This window comes from Haemorhous mexicanus, chromosome 3 (assembly GCF_027477595.1).
Source record: "Haemorhous mexicanus isolate bHaeMex1 chromosome 3, bHaeMex1.pri, whole genome shotgun sequence".
NCBI lineage: Eukaryota > Metazoa > Chordata > Aves > Passeriformes > Fringillidae > Haemorhous > Haemorhous mexicanus.
Genome location: NC_082343.1, coordinates 19,750,653 through 19,771,515, shown reverse-complemented (window position 1 = coordinate 19,771,515; position 20,863 = coordinate 19,750,653). Strand labels below are relative to the sequence as shown.

Genomic DNA, 20,863 nt, shown 5'->3' with positions numbered 1-20,863 from the left:
GTGACTGAAATATGCAATTTTGCCATCCCAACAGTGCCCCTTGTTTCTAGTAAGGAGGCAGTTGCAAGCTGGAATTGCTGCAGGACATCTTGGGCTCTGGGTTCCCAGGAAGAGTTGTTGCCTGATAATAACCAAGTCACACCAGAAGCCCATCAAGATCATTGCAAACATTCATCCTGCTGCAATGCCTTAAAAATTACTGACTTTAAGTTGCTTACCTCCAGTCTGAGGAATCACAAGACTGAAAAAGATGCAGAAGACATCTAAAGCGAGACAAGAAAGGAGCCTGCTCCTCCAGCTCATGCTCCGCAAGGACAAAGGCCTAACAGAAGGAGTGGAGACAGCAGAAGCAAGAAACCCCTCAGCAAAAGGAGCTCTGGACTGAGCAGAGAGGTTAACACTGCACCCAGCAGTGGGAGGGTGGCAGCACCCAGGACAGGGGCTGGCAGCACCCAGGATCACTCTTGGGAACACAACAGGACCTGAACTCTGTTTCCAGCAGCTGCACACTCACTGGGAAAACAAATGGCTCTGATTATCAGCTACTGATTTCAGGCTGGCCCAAACCATTTGAAAACTGCTCATCAGTAACACCTCTGTGGTACATACAGGAACAGCAGACAAACAGGCCACAGGAAAGCAGATACCTGATAATGAGCCAGCCCTCAACTACTAATTATCTCTCTTTGAGTCCCTCCTTAGTTCAGTTGAGACAGAGCAGGCTTTATTTTTGTCCTTCCTACTGAATCAGCATCTTCAATTCCCAGAGGCTTTTTTTGTCCTCCCCAATGAATCAGCATCTTTTGCTCCCAGAGACTTTCCTGCTGCTGGTTGTACACATATCAGCAGCCTGCTTCACCAGGGATCAGCAGGACTGGAGGCCAAAACACTCCCCCTATCTGCCTTTTCCCACACCCCTTGTGGCTCCTCAGCCTTGTCAGCTCCCGCCTATGCTTTTGAACATACCTCTTTGCGAGGAGTCCTTGGCAGATCTTGTGACTATAAGACACCAATGCACTTACGACAAGTTTGCTTCAGCTCAAAACACTCTGAGTCCATATCTGTCAAGAGAGTAGGGTAGGGACCTTTCATCTGTCTTTTTCCAAAGGATGCTGGCACATCTGTGAAAGGTAAAGCCATAGGAAGCCTCAGAAAAGCATCTGCCAAGACAAGAAGGGGGATTCAGTTATCCCCAGTGTGATCAAGAAAAATAAAGCATATGCACTGCTTAGCGTGGAAAGTTAAACAATCTCTTGGCTCTGGAAGTCCAACCCTAAAGTCAGGATAGCTTGCAAGATGGATTAATTGAACAGTTCTACCTTTAACAGAGCTTTATAGCAGGTCTCACACATGACTGGGTCACCATTTGTAAAGAGAAAGTAAATTCCCAACAACAAGCAGCACTTGCTCACAACACCTTGTCTGCCTTGCTTTGCAAGATGGATCTCAAGGAGCCACTCACAGGACCTGGACGATATTCTCAGAAACAAGAACTCAGGGGAGAAATGGAAAATGAGTTGTGAAGGAATCAATTTTCCAGGACTGTGCCTATTTTAGCACACCTTGCACAAGAGCTCAATGCTGACGCTGAGCAAGGAAAAGCAGATCTTGGTGTCACTGACACTCATGTGAATAAAAGGCTATGTGAATAAAAGGAGTGATTTTCCCTTTTTTTTTTTTTTACCATGCCTCATTTTGGAGTGGCTGAGGGGGCTGTCACAGCCAGCTGTAAGAGCAGAGAATGGGTGATCAAGCCTCAGTTCTGTCCCTAAAGTCATGAATACCTTTCTGGTGTTCCTGTGCCACAGCAACAACAACGCCTGTTTAAACCCTATCACAGTTCTGGCCCCCATCTCTTCAGCCTTGCTCCCTCCCAGAAATGAAGGCAGATCTTGTATTTTTTTCTGGGTAGGAGCACGTAGTGCTCAGGCAGGGGCTTTCTAGTGACACGCAGGCACATATTGGCAGCACATCATACTGGGTAGCAGAAAAGGATCCAAAACGTGCATACAGGCAGGACTCCTCAAACCCTCACCAAATTTCTCCTGACGTTAGCATAAAGATGCTATATGATCATTTACTAGCTTCAGTAAATTCTGCCTTAAGAAAAAAATCAGCATTACTCTCCAAACTGTTCCCTGGTGAAGCAGTTTTCAGGCTGCCATTTCCCAGCACTGCCTCCAGTGGGACATAACCTTCCAGAGGTCCCCTCCAAGGAATGGTCTGCACAAAGGAGAGGTTTGATCAGCCCACCTCCACTACCAACAAACCCACAGCAAACTCTGTTCACTCACAGCCTTACCGCCCCTACTGTCCTGCCCCATCATTTCCAAGACCATCACGCTGGAGAATAAAATCAGGCATTGCTCCTCACAGTGACAAGAACAGGCTGGCAGGGTTCCTGCACCAGAAACTCCAGCTCCACACCCATGCATGGAGCCGCAGCAGCCAAACTGCTGAGCCTGACAGAGGCAAACACATCGAATCCTCTGCTGCCAGGAACTCACTCAGGGTGGCAAGAGCTACTCATTGGCTCAAATAACAATTAAACACCAGTACTTACATGGCTGCAAACTTCATCCTAATGCACTCAGCATGCAGTGGCCAAGGCTGAACCAGAGCGAGGATGCTGTGAGTTGTGTTGGTGCAGCACAACCTTCCTCCCTGTCAAGGTGTTCGAACAAGAAAAGCAGTAACATGGAAGATCAACTTTGAATCAAGTCCTCCTTCCCTTACACTGGGTCCCAAGTATACAGCTTGCATACCGCTGGTGAATAACACAGTGTTTATGGCCACAAACAGGCTGCAAGGACCAGCTTCTCAGCCAGCCCCCAACCCTGCTGCTTCTGCTTTTGGTTCTCTGGTAAGAAAGGTTTTTCTAACCTCCTCCCTCCTACCTAACAAGGGACACCTGCAGCTCATGGAGAACAACTGGAAGTGGTTGGGCCCAAACACAAGGAAAGCAGGGAGGGAGGGAAGCAGAGCAGCTTTGCTAAGGGACTTCCTTTCTTCCCAATGCACAAAGGCTCCCAAACAGCAAATGGCACCCTCTCTGCCCAGCCACTCTCTCCCTTAGCTCCTGGAACAGTCACAGTTCAAGAAGTTTTGCTTCCTGGGCAACTATCACTGCCAAAGGTGTTTTCAACAAAAGGACCAATAATAATCATAGAAAAGAAAAAAAATTAAAATTCAACTCCAGTAGAAAAATAATTTAATAAAGGGATAAGTTTCAAGAAAATATCTGTATAGTAACAACATTGTAAGTAAAATGTCCTCAAAAATATACATGTCTAATATGACTATACATTAAGTTTTCCAACAGGTCCTGTATTACACTTGGTTCAGTCCATGTAGGTTTTCATCTAGGAAAAGCCTTCACTGCTATCAGCCTTCCTGGGACAGATCAGTTTGCACAAGTGAATCACACAAAAAGTGTTTTCTAACTCATTTTAGACTCATACAAATAAACTTTAGAGATGGTAACAGTCCAGAACAAATCAGGTCATACCATAAAAGTTAATACAAACAAGGAAAGTGAAAGTCAGCTGCCCAAGGGACACTGTCAGGCAGAAACATCAGCACTACAATACACACCACACAACACTGACACAGCTGGAAAAGGAGGGGCACGAAGGGAAGAAGGGCAAGAGAGAGGGGAAAATCCCAGGAGAACAATTCCCAGGAATTGTGGAACTGCTAAACAAGGGGGCTCTAGAGAAGCCAGGGAAAAGCACGTGACCAACATATGTCTAAAAACTGGACAATTTTGTAACATAGAAGATAAGCTAACTACAGGAATACGAAAAGGAATCAGTGGAGATTGTTTATTTCTTATCTTTCCAAATGGCTACTGAGCTGTAGAAATAACAGGTCTGTTCCAAAAAGCCCTTACCAATAGTGCTAATTCAGTTGAACCAGAAAGAAAAATCTGGTTACAGAGAGATGGAAGAGTACAGCAGAAAGTAAAGAAAACATGTTCGACCAGCAGAGGACAGGAACGCAGTGCTGAAGGGGAGATACCAAAAAAGAGAGATCAATGTTGTCAATGGGAGAGGTACAATGCCACAAAAAAACAAACCAAAGGGAACAAAACAAAAACCCCATCTCACAGAAAGAAAATGGAAAATGGCTAAAGAAATAAAAGGACACACACTTTCCAAAAGATTTTTTGTTTTATAATCAAATTTCTTTTACATAGACAACTGAAACACACCAATATTTTGTGCAAAAAATATTTTTTAAATAAACTTTGCTTGTTCTACATTTTTGTACATTCTGATATACATATGTAACAAGGTTTATGGCACTGTAACCAGGATCAAAATCATATAAAGGAACTAAATAATTGCTCTCATTTATCCTTTCTGAATCAAGCTGGCTGCTGTTGCACTATTAGACTTAAAAAATTATTATCTTATTATTAGTGGGCAGCCAACTCTTAATTGGTTCGAACACTCAAAACAAACCCCAAATTATTATTGCACAAGAAGCCAGTGAAGGCATATGGCATAGAATGATCGAAGTCCCTTACTGTTAAAACCTAACAGCCCAAAATAGAAAAATAGAACTGGAACATGAAACACGCCAAATAAACTTTGTTTTCTTCTTTAGTTTGAGTCAGGAGTGTGAAAAGTGCCGTGCAGACTTTTAAGTTGCTCTGATTTCCTTTGCATCCGTGAGCATTTTGCTAGGTTATCTTTAGCAAAGCCTTTGCAGAACGAAGGCCCTTCTGTTTCAGGGAGGGATTTTTATGCTTTGTTTTGGCTATTTGTGTTTCGTCTTCAACTTAGGTTTCTTCAGTCTATGAACCTGCACAGACTACTTAGCCATAAACTCTACAAGTAGCCAGAGAGGAGGGAAAAATAAAAATTAAAAGAAAAAAAGCCCAACATTTCTTCTTCCTGTTGTTTTTATTTTAAAAAGTACTCATTTTGCTCTGAAGCCCCCCCTGCTCTGCCGGTGTCTGAGAAGGAAATCACAACAGCATCCCAAACCCTGCAAAGTTCTTGGATCTTTTAAAACCTTTCTTTACAAAAAAAGGTTTTTATTCACAAAAAGTTTGCCACAAAACTCCCCTTTGAAAGCTAAAAAGAAAAGCCCATGACCCACCCATCACTGCCCCAAATCAGGTGAAGAACAGGTTCTGCCCCATCGCAGCATGGCCGTCACACAACAGTCTCAACACCAATCAGCTTTGGTGTGAGGATTCGCGGGGTGACTCCATTGTTCAGGTCTTCTTCGAACTCCAGTAACTGCCCCATAAAGTTAAGGTTGGGGGAAATGATTGGTCGTTTTCCTTTGACAAATTTATAGGCATCCGTCATGGTCATGCGTGTGTGCTTCATTAGGTACGCGATAACGATGGTGGCAGATCGGGAGACACCAGCCTGGCAGTGGATGAGGAGACCTTTTCCACACTGATGAGCTTCCTCTGCAAACGAGACAAACAAAAGAAAGTAAGATTTCTGCCCGTTTGTAAATCAGAACAAGCTCAGTGCAATTAAGAGTAACTTTATGTGAAAAGTCCCTTGATTTGTTTACAAGCACAGTGGTGTCTCTTCCCCTTCCCCACCATCACATCTTCCCCCGAGATTTCAGACCTACTGAATATGAAACCCCCAGTCCACTCTGACACTGAAAATCCTCACATCCACTCTCTGCTCTTTATTAGTGGAACCATGCATTGACAAATGCTGCCTTACTGTCAGGGAGCATTTTGTGAGGAGGGCAAGGTCCATGATGAGGAATCTCAGGCTCCATTTCCACCTCAGTTGCAACACCACTGCATTATGTCAGCAGCTCAACCTCACTGTTTTTCAGAGCAGGGAACCACTTCTAGAACCTGGTATTTTAAGATTCAATTCATAACAATACATGTGTTTCAATGCACTGTCCTCTGAAACTTTACAAAAGTACTCTTGAAATGAGCTTCAGTGCACCCGCTCTGCTGTGGTGCCTCTGCAAAAGGAGGAGATGGATACACATGCATTCCACCAAGATTCATCACTTACAGGGAGGCACCCTGGGCAGCATTTAGGGGGGACAGAGTCCTTCTAAACACATGCTAACAGGACAGGAGAGAGGACAGTCATTACCATGCCATACTATCTGCTGTGGCAGATGAGGATGGCATGGTAGTGACTGTCCTTTCTCATGTCCTGAGGCAGTGCCACAGTTAAAACAGGAGATGGAATTTTCAGGAAGTAACACTTCAAACTACTTTTATTTCAATCCGCAGGAGGAACATGAATTTAGTTTGCAGGTTTTGGCACGAATCCAACCCTACCAAGACTACAGTTCAACCCACCCCACATATTCAGCCTGTACTGTGAGAGCACAAATGAAGCCAACTTCCCTCTAGACATTTTTGCCAGTTAGTATTTCAGAAAGCTGAAACTCTAATGCATTTTGACACACATTCCCAGAGAGTTTCTGATGATTTCACTTCCTATAGCTTTAGTCTTAGCTAAACCTGGGGTTGGTTGTGGTTTTTGGAAGACATATTTAAAGAAACATAGGCCAACAATCCACTGTTTAAACACTTCCAAATCTTTTCAAATGCAATTTGAAGTTTTCCCTGAGGAAGGGAAAGCTTTGACCAGTTATTTCCCCAGCTGGTTAATTTGAGAAGGAAAAACAAAAAACTCTCAATGGAGAAATATTTGTTTATTAAAACAAAGACAGACCCTCAAGCTGTAATTATTAAAAAGGAAGTAAAATGAGTTTTGAAATGCTTTCTAAACCTTTCCAGAGCAAAGCTGCTTTCCCTGCTCTTGGTGAGGTTACAAGCCAAACACGCTCTTTTAGTGGTTTTGAGAACTCTAATCCTGCAATTTGTGGGGATGAGGGGAGCAGAAATCTCTCTCTTGTACCTCACAAAGACCTCAATGGAGCTTCACAGTCTCTTTACCTAAGCTTAGCCTATTGCATCTCCTCATCTTATTGAACTCAAAGTTTAAGGTTTTACTGGATTTCTTGATACAGCTGTTTTTCCTGGAGGATCAAAGCAAGGTTTCCTTTTCTCTGCCCTTCACCCAAATAAGTGTTCACCTTCCCAGGAACACAGTAACCAGCAGCTTGGGGAGCTGACAGCACTACTGGTACTGCTGGGACCGGGTTAGGAACAAAAGAGAAGATTTGAATCAGAGATCCTTTGGTCCTTCACACTGTAGAAGACAAGCCCAAAGGCTCAGAGTGTTAAAGTTCCCTTGAACTGCAGCATAAGCAGTGATTTCTCTATTCACTTCACTAAAGCAGTGTGGCTGCAGAGCACAGGCATCAGCACACTGCAACCCCCTGCCAAGACACAGCCAGGCAAGGCTGAGGAGCCGTCTGCTTCTGAGCTGCCAGCCCTGTCCAGCACACAGCAGAGGCAGATGTGCCCACAGTAACCTGCTGAGCCTGGCCCTCCTGCCCTGGGGCACCTGGTCCCACAGCTGGGGCCAAATCCTTGCCAAGCCTGAGTGCACCTGAGTGCAGAGCCAACACAAAGGAGGGCAGGGAGGAACACGGCTCTGCACCCACCCCCAGTACGGGGTCAGTCAAGGACCTACACTGTGGTGCACACACAAGCACACTTCTTCCTTTGTCTAGTACTCCCCCATCAAGCCTGAAATATTGGTAAAGGAATTAGCTCAGTATCAGCACAAGAAAATAGAATTTTATGTCAATGGTTCCCCTGGCATATTTCAGAAAACCTCTTAGGACACATACTTGTGCTAGGGAAGCACCTTTACTATGCCACAAAAGCAGTGTCCACAAAAACATCTAGAAAGGCAAGGAAAGGTCCTCAAAAGCTTTCAGTACCACATGCTGAAGTCCTCTCTGACCAGCCTTGCTTAAGTGGCCGTCTGGCTTTAGCCTAGCTGAGCATGGCCCCAAACTTGGCTGAGGGCTGTGCTGTGTTGATTGTAATGAGGTCCAGAACAACGCTGCTGGGTCACTTCTTCAGCAATCTCCACAACAAGCTGCCTGTCTGTGGTGAACTCTCTCACACAGCCTACAGGGTTTAGAGGCTTATTAATGCAAGTTTTCATCACTATCCACTCAACCACACATACACTCTGAAGCTACAAATCTAATGGTGGAACAAGCCAAGTGTGAAAGTTTGTCAGTTTTCTCATTAAGTTAGCAAAGACTGAGAGACCATTAAGAACAGTCACTATGAAAAACTGGCTGAAAGCCACTGTGTGGAAACTAGGAATGTAAAGGAATCAAAAAGAGGGGATGACGGAAGTCTCAATTTTGTGGGGTTTCCTGAATTTAGAAGCCTGAAGGTGGGTGTTACTATCACAGGATAAAAATTGTAACCTTGGGCTACTTAACCGGATGGGCCAGAGATGAGAAAGGACAGAAATATGAGGTGCTCAGCATTTCTGACAACACAAACTAAAGGAAATATGGCCTTAACCAGCCTTCAGAGTTATTGGCAAAGCATACAGTTTACTCTAAATTGTTATAATGGGTAAAAATAATAACAATAAAAAAACAAACAGGAGTATTTCCAGACAAGGGTAATTACCAATGAACTCAAAAGCCTCTTCAAAATACTGCCTGAGATTCTGCTTGTTGCTGTCAGTGGCCGGGAGCCGCTTGTAGTTGAACATGCCTTTCTCGTAATGGTACAGGGGCAGGTGAGTGGTCACGTTGATGACGTAGCCGATGTTCATCCTCTGCATCTTCTCCAAGTCTTGAGCATCATGCTCGTTTCCAAGGAAGAGGAAAGGCAGGATGGGGGTGAGCTCAGCGTTCTCAATGTCTGGTGTGGTGGGGATGGACTGAGGTAGCACAGGGGGCACAGCGGAGGCACCGCCCCCTCCTCCCCCCTCGGGGCACTCTTGCAGCTGGAGTGAGTTGTCGCAGAGGTTTTCATGGTTCTGCTTGAAACCACTGAGTCCTCCTGGGAAGAGAGACCAAGCAGATACTTTGGTTAGATACTCCAAGATTCCTTCAGAGCACACAGTGGGGCCACAAGGGCTGGAGCTGGCTCTACTGTCTCCACCACCACTGTAACAGTGTCACTGGGCTGTTAACAGCAAGGGTGGCATGAATCAGCAGCAGGCATTGTCCTCCCGCTGCGCAGTGGATGGTGCCAAGGAACAACAGAGGTCACAGACAAACATGCCTCTGTGCAACATCAGCCTGCTGAGGCTGCCTCACCTACCAGCCCATGCAACAAGGAAGGTGTTCCAAGAAAGAAACTTAACCAAAACTAAGGGGCCAAGGGGCTGTCAGCACACAAGAGCAGCACAGCAAGCCAGCTGGGACAGTCTTAGCTTTACCTGCCCTTTAGCAGGCCTGCAGAGCATCCCCCCACCCAAAAGCTCTGAGGGGGATAGGAGCAGCTCACCCCGGCATCGCTCCAGGGAACAGAATGTACCCATCTGTGTGCCCAAACAAAAGAAAACCACTCCTTGTAACCTAACAGCAACTGAGGTGCTTGCTTAACATGTGGCAAACAGCTCTTCTTTTGCTGCCCCGGCCACCTGAAAATATCAAGAGTTATTTTTAGGACATTAAAATGTATGGGGAAATGGATCTGAGGGGGGAGAGAGAAGTCAGTTTTTCAGTGAAGGAAGCTCATGCCTTCCCTGCTCTATTGCTGACTTTTTCAATAACCATTTCCCTCCCCTTAAATTTTTTTTTTTTTTTTTGAGGAGGGTGTCTTCGCAGAGCTGGAGCAAGCAAAGTGGACCTTCTTTCTGCACCTCATTCTGCGCTGACATCAGCGGCACGCTCCCCACCTGCCCAGTTTCCATGGCAATCCCAAAAAGCACACAATGACATCAGCTGGCATGACATCAGCTCTTTGAGTGCAAACAATACAAGAACTACTACTTTGTGCAAGGCCTTTGGTAGGAGGCGGAGGCTTTCCTGGGAGCCGCTGATGTAATGCTAACAGGTGGCTCCTCTGAAAGAAAAAGGCGGAAAGAGGGGAAACGCAGGGATACGCTCCCCCCCACCTCACGCACGTTGCTGTTGTACTGTGATACTTGAAGTCATGCTCAGCATTGACACGAGCCAAGTGCTCAGGCTCAATTGCACTTTGTTAACTGCAAGCCAAAAAAAACCCAGGAGAGGGGAGAGCAACTCTGAAGTTACTTGAAAGAGCCACACTAGCCAAAATAAATGCAGAATGTCACCCCCCCCCAAAATGTTATTTAAAAAGAAAAAAAAAAGAGGGAGGCTATTTGTCTTTTCCATGCTCTTTCACAGTGATCCAGTGAAGGCGTTAAAGTGAAGCAAAATATGCTGCCATTCGGGCTCTGGATTAGACACAGCAAAGGGTTTCAATGTCTACTGAGGGCTGCAATTCAAATGTCCAATTCAAGTGTCTGTGACATGCCTAGGCCCATTTCGGTGCCCTGTGCTGTATTTCAAGGGCACGAGGCACCCAGACTAGTTACAACCATCTGAGCCCCTGTAATGAAAGTGCCCTTTTCCACATCCAAACTCGTGTCCTTCACACACTACCAGTAATGTAATTTCCCTGAAATCCTTGAAATACCCACAAAAAGCAGAATATTTCCCCTGCCTCAAAAATGTGCTTGTCGTCAGCTATTTCTGCTGTTTACAGGACACAGAGCAAATAAGATTTGCCTTAAAGATCTCTATTCTCAAAGTTGTTATAACAGGGGATCAGGATAGAAAGAAGAGCAAGGAAAAAAATTTGAGCTCAACTGCACCACCTGGCCTCAACAGGGCCTGAAAAGTCTTCTCAGTACACTTAAGAAAACAAACAAGATGATGGTCCCCAAGCTGAAGATGTTTGAAGTCTCATCTAATAAACCAACAGCCCCAGCCTACAGTCTTGGCTAAAGGCCAAACCCTAACCCACATTCCCCATCTTCCTGAATGGGCAAGCAATCCATTCAGCTTGAATATTGCTGTTTAAACAATAGCCACAGCATGCTGGGATTCCCAAAAAAAAACGTGAAAAAGTTTTTTTAGTGACCCCAGAGCCAATGCCCATTTTCCACCTCTCCTGCTGACTTCTGGGAATAAGCACCCCCAGCTGGAGGTAGGACCCCACTGGTTCATCACTCAGGTGGGGACACACGGTGGTGTGGGAGACACCATCTTGCTTCACCAGCTGCCTTGTAAGACTCAGCAGAATATCAGGGCAAAGGATGGGAAGGGACCCCAAATACAACGTGCGGAAGATGCCCCAACAAGTGGCATAGCCAGACATATAATACCTTCATTCACAATTTTTTAATAGACATTTGCCAGTGTCATCATTCCTAACATCAGTTCACATCCCCCACTCTCCTTGTTCATCTCCTCATGTGAGAGGAGAGTTAAAAAGTCAGTTCAAACAATATTTAAAGCAACTCTCAGAGCAAATGTTCCCAAAAGTACACATTACTGGGGAGAGGATTACTAACCTGAACTGGCTCAGACATGTCAGTAACGGAGGACTGGACAAGAACACTAGTACCCAGGAAAAGATGCAGCAAGATGCAGTCATGGCAGCAAGCTGAACTGTAATCCAACAGCAGGAGCTTAGCTTGTATCTGTGCTGCCATATGAGTCATGCAGGTCCCAAAAAAGGATCCAGACACCTCCTGAGTGCCATTCTCAACACACATGATCCTTGCACAAACCAATTTATGAGGCACTAGAGTGATTTAAGTGGCGCTCAAGCATGTATAATGCTCAGGCTTTTCTTAAGTTTGAGACTACCTCCCAAAAGAGGTCCAAGCAAAGTTAATAATGATCAGTGAGAAAGAGAGGGATGGATTTTCCACATGAAGGTAAATACAATATACAAAGTATTCAAGTGCATCTGTATTCCCTTGGCAAGCAGCTGCTATTTCAGTTCATTTCAAGTCTTCATTTAAAAAGGGTAGAAAAGGTGGAAGAGAAGAGGCTGTACCCACACCAGAGGCCAACACAAATCTCTTGCAAGCCTGGTCTAAGAGTCGATTCATTAAACTCAGTAAGGTGCAAGACACCACTGCTACTGACTACAACTCCAGACCACAAGGAAGCTCAAGGCATAGATGCAGAGATGCCACCAGGGGCTGTAACAAGACCTGTTTTGTGGTTGACCCTGCCCCAGCCTTTCCAAACCAGGGGAATGAAGGAAGCATTACAGAGGGCAGTAACAGCACCTGTGGCCAAGAAGCACAACTTAACAGAAGCCTCTTACTAGCACAAAAGCCGCATTTTAAAAGCAGCTTTTCAGATGCTGTTTGCAATATCGGAAAAGCCTTCATCATACAGAGACAACCTAAGTAGAGAGGCAACATAATATATCCACCAAGAAAGCCCATGGGAACACATGGCAGTGCTGCGTGAACCACAGCCATGGAGCCTGGACTCAGGAGTGTAGCCAACTTCAGTGACAAACCAAAATGCCAGCAGGCAGATGAGCCACTGATAGATGTCCATTTCAACAGACTGTCCTGCCTGCAGCTCATCTCTCCTGGCTTTAAACACTCTCCATAGAGCCTGTAATGACTAAAGCATGGGGAAGTATGCCCAGATAGTGGGATGCAGCCTGTGCATGGGCACGGACAACATCCCAAGTGCCTTTGCTCTGTTACAGAACGGCTGCTGGGCAGGTGTTCAGAGGGCTGAACCTACTCAAATCCAAACAGAGATGGACATACAAGGACACTCAGCACTCTGGGGAACCCAAGGTATTTCTTCCATGAGGAAATCAATTGGTGAAGCAGAATCCTTGCTGGCAGAGGGCCTTGCGTGGTATTTAGCAGAATACAACAGAACACCAGGGGCTCTTGGCTCACCACTGACACAAGACCCAGGTTGCAGAACCTCTTGCAGTTGTAATTGCATGATATTTTCCAACATTCTGCCCTGCCAGAACAGTTAGTAAGTGACAACAGACTTTGGAGTGTCTGAGACCTCAAAACTTTTGGGGAAGTTTTAAGTCAGCACCGTATGTGCTCCAGCTATTTCCACTCATTTGCTCAAATTCTCTGCAGCCATTTGCCCATAAACATCTCACTTAACGCTCCTCAAACTCCCCCACCAGGCAGCACCCAAGCAGCAGCCGCACACAGATTTTCTAGCTCCAAAGCCACCCAGGAGTCCAGAGCTCACACCAGCACAGCAAGACCAGGTGAGCAGCTGAACAGCAGCCAAAGCAGCTCTGAACAAATAAAAAAAGACAAGAATCGTGGGTCTGGCATTAAAGTCATGCTTAACACAGTGTCTGTCATTTGCCATCAGAAGAGGGCAAATACGGTGCAAAACAAGCACAAAAGGTACAGCAACAATAAGGCAGCCAGCTTTTTATGAAAGACTATGGCCTTGAAATAGCATCATCTTCAAAGAAATCCAGAGAAACAAAACTTACCTGCACAAATTTATAAAAGTGGATTGGCTGTTTGGTGATTTGTTTGTTTGAGGGGATTTTTTTTGTTTGTTTGTACCATTGCAGCTTTTTAGTTTAGGGTTTTTGTTATTTGTTGTTCAAGAATATTGAGAATTTAAGTACAAGGAGTACAGTAACACCTGGCCTTCTCTGTCTCTCCTTCAGCCACCACTGCTGGACTCTGGCTGCATGACTATATGCAAACTAGGATTTGGGTTCACAATATGCTTTGGCACATTCGCAATATGTTTCCTATCTGGAAACAGGCTCTTGCCCCATAGTTAAGGGAGTAAATGACCTTGTTTCCTCTCCAGTGAGAGAGCTTAGAGAGAGGCAGCTACAGTCAAAAACCCTCACCACAAACAAACACCTTTGCATTACCTCATTGGTGTGGATATACTTTGTTCTGAGTGTGGCAGGTACTGGGTGTTCCCCCTCCCACTGCAAACAGGAACATACTTTTTTATACATGACAGACTGCAGATGTGGGAGCCACATTAAGACTTAGCACGTGGTCTTAGGAAACAACCAGACCTTTTATATGGCTTTCTAAGCTGTCCAGGCGGATTTCTGGATCTGCTCATCCTTGATTACAATACCACAAAGCCATCTCGGAAAAAAATAGGGGGGAAAAAAAGAAAAGCAACGCCCACACAAGCACAAGAACAACAGAAATCCCAGGACAGTGGGAAGTATCAGCAAAAGAGATGTTCAATCTGTAAATTCCCCTCCTCTTGTGTTGCTGGGCTCTTGTGGGGTGTACAGCAGAGAATCTGGTAATACCACAGTTCTGGTCACCACAAGCTTTAGTCACTCAATAGTGAAGCCAAGCTTTAAAACACCCACTCAGCATGTGCCCTGTCAGTACCACCACAGCAAACCCTGCACCTGTGTTTGAGTGAGTTTAGGGCTGAAATGTCACAGGGAGCATTCGGGGTACAGGACAGAAACACTAAGACAATTGGTGTGTATCTGTTTAAGACAATGCTTTGAATTTGTGCAATACAGCCTGTTCCTTTAAACCTGTGACCTCATTTATTTACATTACCGCAGAAAAGCACTGCCAGAAGCAACAGCAGATAACAGTCTCATATATTTCTCCACTAAGACAACAATTAAACTGCTCCTGTGTTATTAATGAACAGATGACTTTGTGTTAAGTTGATTCAAAGCACAGGATGCCTCAAGGTTAAGCAAACGTGACTCCAGCATGTAAAAATAGAAGCTAGGTATTGTCCAGATGCTTTGCCCACCCAGTGCTCTCCTCCTTCCTCAGCCTCCTGGGAAGGAGGGCCCAGGTCTCAGGGCCATCCCCCACCATGCTGCCCACCAGCATCTAGAGGTCCTGCTGCAGGGTGGCACACTGGTACCAAGCCACCACCACTGCAATGCCACCATGCGGGCTGCTCCTGTACCATGGGCCTTCTACCAAGGTAGATGCTGCTGTACAGGTTGAAGCAGAATTCTGCCATTATAGGCCAAATCCACTCCTAGGATAAGGACGACAACCTAGACTATCTCTTCATACCACCAGACAGCTATGGCTGCAGGTGTAGGTCTGCTGAGCACCAAGGAAACTGTCAGGGAGGGCACGGAGGCACTGGGGTTGCACCCATCAGGCACAGGACCTAAGGCCCCCTTGCAGTAGAAGACGCAGCCATCACACTTGCTCACAGATGTTGCTGGAGTGATTTTAGCCATAACAAAGATGGCTCCTGGTGTGTCCTGGGGATTATGCTCTGTTCATCCTGAGGCACTGAAAGAAGGGATGCTCAGATCTCAGAACAACACAAGAAACACATTTTCCCTGCCCAAGCAGGGCTCTGCTTCCCAAACTTCTTCTAGAGCAACAGGGCCAATCCAAGCAGATCACGGTAGGAGTGTTCCTACTCTCCAAGCGGATGGCCATCTCCTCACCACAGCTACAGCTGTGCAGTGACACTCCCTTATAACCACAGGGGTGGGGACCTATTGGACCACACTCAGCCAGGTGACATTAGTGAACTCCTCACCTGCCTGTGGGATGTTCCAAGGAAACCCTGCCATGGGGCTTTCCCTGTCACCCACACAGCATTCAGCAACAGCTGTGCTGCAAAAGATTAAGCTTTGAGCAAACATAAAAAAGTAAAAGTAAACAGCACACACAAAGAACAGCTTCCACCTCGACACACTCAATCTAATCTAGTATCTCCCTCGAACTGAGCTGCCAACAGCACTTCAAAAAAAAGGCAAAACTTCACTTTCCAAACAACTTGCAAGGTCAGTTTTTTTCCATGTGGGAACTATCATGAGAGGTCACTTTGTACACAAATTCTGGCCTAGAGGAGTCACAAGGACATCCTTGACACAACGGCTTTGAGGTCCCTTTAGAAGTCAAGAGTGTGACGCCAGATGAAGAGGAAAGGTTTCCCCTCAGCATAGAGGGACATGCACACATGTCTGCATGTTATTTCTAATTTTATTTCACTATGGTTCACACCCCTCCCACAGCATATTCTCTCCCATTGGCTTTTGAGGTCCTTGGCCTCATCCACTTTTAATTTTTTCCTCTGACACCAGGCACAGCAAAGCTGGCTCTTCCAGGGTCGCATCCTGGGGAGGCAGGTGAGAAGTCATCCAAAGCCCCTTCCCCTGCCAGACTGTGCCAGAACTGCTGGCTCTGTCCAGCTCCATTCTCGTCTCCTCCCATCCCACTACCACCCATTTTCAACCACACCATGACCCCCAGGAGCCTCCCACACCTCAACACATGACTTGCTTTTTTCCACCATCAGCTTTCACCTCTTCACTTTTCCTCTTGTCATGACTACTATATCACCTAAATCCATTCCATTTAGAAAAAAACAATCTTTCTTCCTTGACCTGTCACTAGAAAACCTTTCTTGGACTTCAGTTTAACTCTTCTTTATAGTTTTTTTGTCTTAAATTTAGGGTTTTTTCTCAGACCCTGAACACCCAAGCAAACCCACATATCCCATCCATATCTCCCCTTTACCTGTCAGCTTTTCCAAGAGATGCTACTAACCTTTGGGCTCATCAGCCTGAATACTTTGGGACCACCTCTCTGTATTCAGGGCAGTGGTTCCAGATTGCAACTGGAAATCTGCCCAATGCTATGGGAGTGCTGAGTCTGCTTATTTCAAAATAAATACTCAAGTATTCATGGGAAAATAAGTTAGCGTTCTTCAAGAGCACTGTGTTATCCTTGGGGAGCAGTCAGGAAGGTGAAAGAGGAGAAGGCCTGCTCTGAATTTTGGTACAAGGACTAAACTATACAAGAATGTAAATAGTAATAAGGCAAGAAATCCCACATCCCAAAAACACTATAGTGACAACTCTGCAGCCACCAAGGAGGACTGGACGTACCCTCCCTGGAGGGCAAGCGTTTATAGCAGAAACTCAAAATTAGTCACATTACAACTTCTCACGGCAAAAGTATGTGTTCCCATGGGGATGCAGGCTAACATGAAGTCCAATTAAATAACCACTGGAAATGTCAGCACAAACCCTGAAGGAATACATACTTCTACTGTGAAATGCTCCCACTGGAAATCACATTAACAAAAAGGTCATCAAGAAATGCTAAAGCTATTTACAAAAGAGGCAGGAGAAGTGAGAGGGGAGGGAACAGAAACTATTTTAATGCAATACAATACCACAAATGGTTTTATATTGACAAAGAGCTATGGGTCTGTTTTCCCAGACAGAGGTAGAGCTGAGCAGATTTGCCCAAAAGGAGCAAGTTTCATTTGTTTTTTAATCTATTACCAGTTCCCGCCCTGGCCATCACCATATGTATCTCTCAAGCGAGTGGCCTGGAAAAAGCCAGCACAGGAGCAGGATGCGGGCAGCTGTGGCTCAGCACGTCTGAGGAGGGAGAAGGGTCCCAGCACTGTGTCAGACATGCGTAATCCTGGATGCGTAGGAGTGGACCTTTCTGTTTAATCTGCGTGTTTTAGAGAACACTGACATTTTCATGCTTCAGCCACCCATTTATTCTCTTTCCCCTTTTAAGGGCAACCTCTCCAGGACAGTTTCGTTCTAAAGAGAAAGCAGGCTGCTTTGTTTCTCCTGAGGATAACACAGGATCTTTTCCAGTCCAAGCCACTGCTCCTCTACATCAGAAACACCAGCACCATGCACATTAATATGAAAGGAAAACAGGGCGCTGATATACCACACCTTCATTTGGGAGTACCATCCATTCCTGATGAATTTAAACTCTTTTTAGACTGAAAAGTGTCTACCCTTTTATCTAGAAATAACAATATCTGGCTCTGATTTGACATTTTCTAACCAGGTATTCCAAAGCACATGAAGGAAAAACAAAGAAAGCAAAGGATGGTGTCTTACATATCTCAGTGCCACAGAGTTCAAATTAAAAGCAGCACACTACTGGAACTAGCATGGTGTATGCTAGCCCCCGCTTTGACAAAAGCTTCAGGGCCAGCTCTGCTGGCACATACATCCCAGTCTAAATGGTCAAGAAACCAAGGCTAGCCCCCAAAAACCCCACAGGTAAAGAGAAAGTTGACCCAGATTGCATCCATATTCTTCAGACTCAAGGTAAGAAGGAAGAACTGAGAGGAAGAAGAGAAAAAGACATATTTACAGAATCCAGAGCTAAACAGCAATAAAACAAGGAACATTTCCAGCTAGATGAAAATCAACTCTTGTGTCCAAATAAAATAACTCCTTGTCTCCACTAATATTTCCCAGGAAACATGAGAACTGTGTTGTCCCTCAACAGAGATGATGCTCTGCCTTCCTGGACTAACACCTATGAATTTAAGAATAATTTCATTTCAAACAATCAGAGTGGTTCTGTACCTAAAATATGCCAACAAATTTTAAGCAGCAGCAAAAGTCTTATTCTTAGCCCTCATCAACTGGACAGATAGATTCCCATTACCTTAACAGAAAACAAGAAGAATTAAGAGCCCAGCATCAACATAGTGCCGGTCAACTGCTCCAACAACAGCTTTTGCTTTAAAGCATTAGTGTTCAACTGCTTACATAAGGCTTAATATCACACTTTGGCATAATGAACTGGAGACAGCCAATTTGACTGATATGACAGAAGCTTGCAAGTTATCTTCTATTTTCTTTAAGTCATTGTAAAAAAAATAAATATATAGATATGATAATTCATGTGTGGACAAAGAGTAACATTTGTTCTTCTTTTTATTACCTTTAATTAGAAGCAGCTCTTCTCTGTTGCAGTGAATCAAGTGGGAATTTATCCAGGCATGCTGTAGACTTTTTAAAGCTAGGGCATAATAAAAGAGTAGGAGCCAATGTGTTCACATCTCTATTATTATTCTCTTAATTTATATTTTCCAATTTACTCCTTCAAAGCCCTGATCTTGGAAGCAGGGTGTTGCATGCACACAAAGCAGCACTTAACCCTGACATGAGCAGTGGCTCCCAAGCCCTCCCACCCAGTAGGAGCATTCCTGCTCTCCAGCAGCAGGTAATGACAGATTTACAGTTCCCTCCAGACCCTACCATGCCCAGACCCTCCAGTGGGGACCACCCAGTGCAGAAGCTCCCACTGCAGGAGCTATAGGTGGGTGTAGCTGAGCTAGACAAAGGGTGGCATTGCTCCAGGCAGCAGCAATCAGAAGCTCATTCCTTCAAGTCAGAGGGACTAGGTGGCACCTAGACATATAAGGTCCCAGTTGTCCCCTGCAGACTGGCCAGTTTAGGTGTCTCTGCACACACTCTTGTGGGACAGGCTCACTGAAACCAAGTGCCAGGAGATCAGAAGCTTGTGCCCCTTACTGATCTAGCCTATTTTTACTGGGAGCAGAGCACTCCTTTGAAAAGGAGGCAACTCCCTCGTCCGAGTAGAGAAACACATGAAGATGAACCTCAATTTTATAAAAAAATTACCCAGAGGCAAATCAGGGCCTAAAATTTGCAAAATGATGTGCAAAAATGCACCATCAAGGGAAGAGGGTGCTCCTAAATCCATCTCCCACTTGGTGTGTTGTCCCAGGGCACCACTGTGACTGTGGATGGAGCCAGGGTCAAACACACTTAACACCAATGGCAACAAGAGAGATAAGCTCTGTGTAACAAATGGTGCAAAGGGCATTAAAAAAAAAACCAAAAACAACCAACCAAGAAACCCACAACAAAACAAAAAACAAAAAACAAAAACCCAAATGAGATGAAAATAACTTCTCTATGCCTCATGGCAAGTTTATCGTGTGCACTTATTCAGAGCTCCCCTGGCCATGAGACCGCCCTGCTGTCCAGGCCCAGATTTATCCCTCTAGTCCAGCTCCTCCCTTTTTGTACCACATGGTGGACGGACTTTCTTCTCCGTCTCTTCCCCTTTCCTTCTAGCCCCCAAAATGCTGCTCCAGAACTAGTTAAAGACCACCTCCTGGAGGACACAGGCCCATGGGGAATCAACATCTTTCTAAGCAGCAGAGGACACACCAAAAACAACCTTCAAAATGCTCCCAGATGTGAAGCTGCCTTCTCCATAGATACTAATTGAAACAAAAAGTTTCCTGTACTAAAAAGTCACAAGGTGTTCAAACAAAATGAAACAACAAAACCCCCAAGCCTCACTACTAAACCACAGAGCATTCATCAACACACTGTGCAGAGACCATGAGCACCCCTGGACTTCCAGCTGCAAAAACACATCCCCTGAATCCCTCGTGCCTCCTGCCCACAGCAGTCCCCATTCTGCCTCGTCACAGAAGTGTCCAGACTGGCACTGCCAGGAGTGGTGGCCAGGGCAAACCCAAGAGCGCTAATGCACATTTCAGCTTTCCCACAACCCTCAACATTCAATGGATCGAGAGCAGGAGAAAGGCCTGCTAGAGGAAGCTGAAGCAAATGCAATGTTTAACACAGCACCTTGATCCAATCTCCTCTCAGCCGGACTCTTTGTAGCCTTTACTTTTCCATGAGGCAGGGAAAGGTGACATCCATGATATATACACTGCTCTTCTTTAAGCCCCAGCTTTCCAAACACCTTTATGATAACACCAAATTAACTTTTACAGTACAGAGGTGTTTAAAAAACTGCTTCAGACTGATTCAGGTGAGAACTTAGACTCAAAGCTTCAGAAAAACAGCTGCTCACAGTAATTCAAGTCAGCCTTGTGATTTCTGTAGCCAGCACTCTCCCAGGCCCACCAGGGACTTCCCAAAAAGGCCAAAGCACCACACAAAATCTTATCTCACACACAGAGGGACAATGCATTAGGTTATCTTCAGATTACCATAATTTATTTATTTAAACAGCATGACTTCTAGAGCCCTGCAACCTGATGCTGAATATTTGAGAGGTGTACCCCTCCTGGCTGGCTGGTGAAATTGCAAAGCAGGGAAACATTGAGATGTATGCATGCTGTTTATATTTATGGCATTTCTTCACTTTTGAGCTGTTTGCATAAATAAAAACCCCTAACTATAATGGGGCCTTTCAGAGAGTAAAGAGTCATAGCCTAAAGACAAGGGATGTGCCCCCACTTAAAACGCATCATAAAGCCA

The 20,863-nt window shown here is 45.2% G+C and overlaps 1 protein-coding gene across 2 annotated transcripts in view; it reads right to left on the bottom strand.

Moving 5' to 3' along the window:
- Nucleotides 1–3,194: 3,194 nt before the first annotated feature.
- DUSP10 (dual specificity phosphatase 10) overlaps nucleotides 3,195–20,863 on the bottom strand; it is a 55,641-nt gene continuing 37,972 nt past the window's right edge. For both annotated transcript variants that reach the window (XM_059840997.1, XM_059840996.1), the window contains 2 exons: nucleotides 8,522–8,899; nucleotides 3,195–5,431 (listed from right to left, as the gene is read on the bottom strand). In XM_059840997.1, coding sequence (XP_059696980.1) covers nucleotides 5,166–5,431; nucleotides 8,522–8,899 — 644 coding nt within the window. In that variant the 3' untranslated portion in view covers nucleotides 3,195–5,165. The remainder of the gene's footprint in view (nucleotides 5,432–8,521; nucleotides 8,900–20,863) is intronic.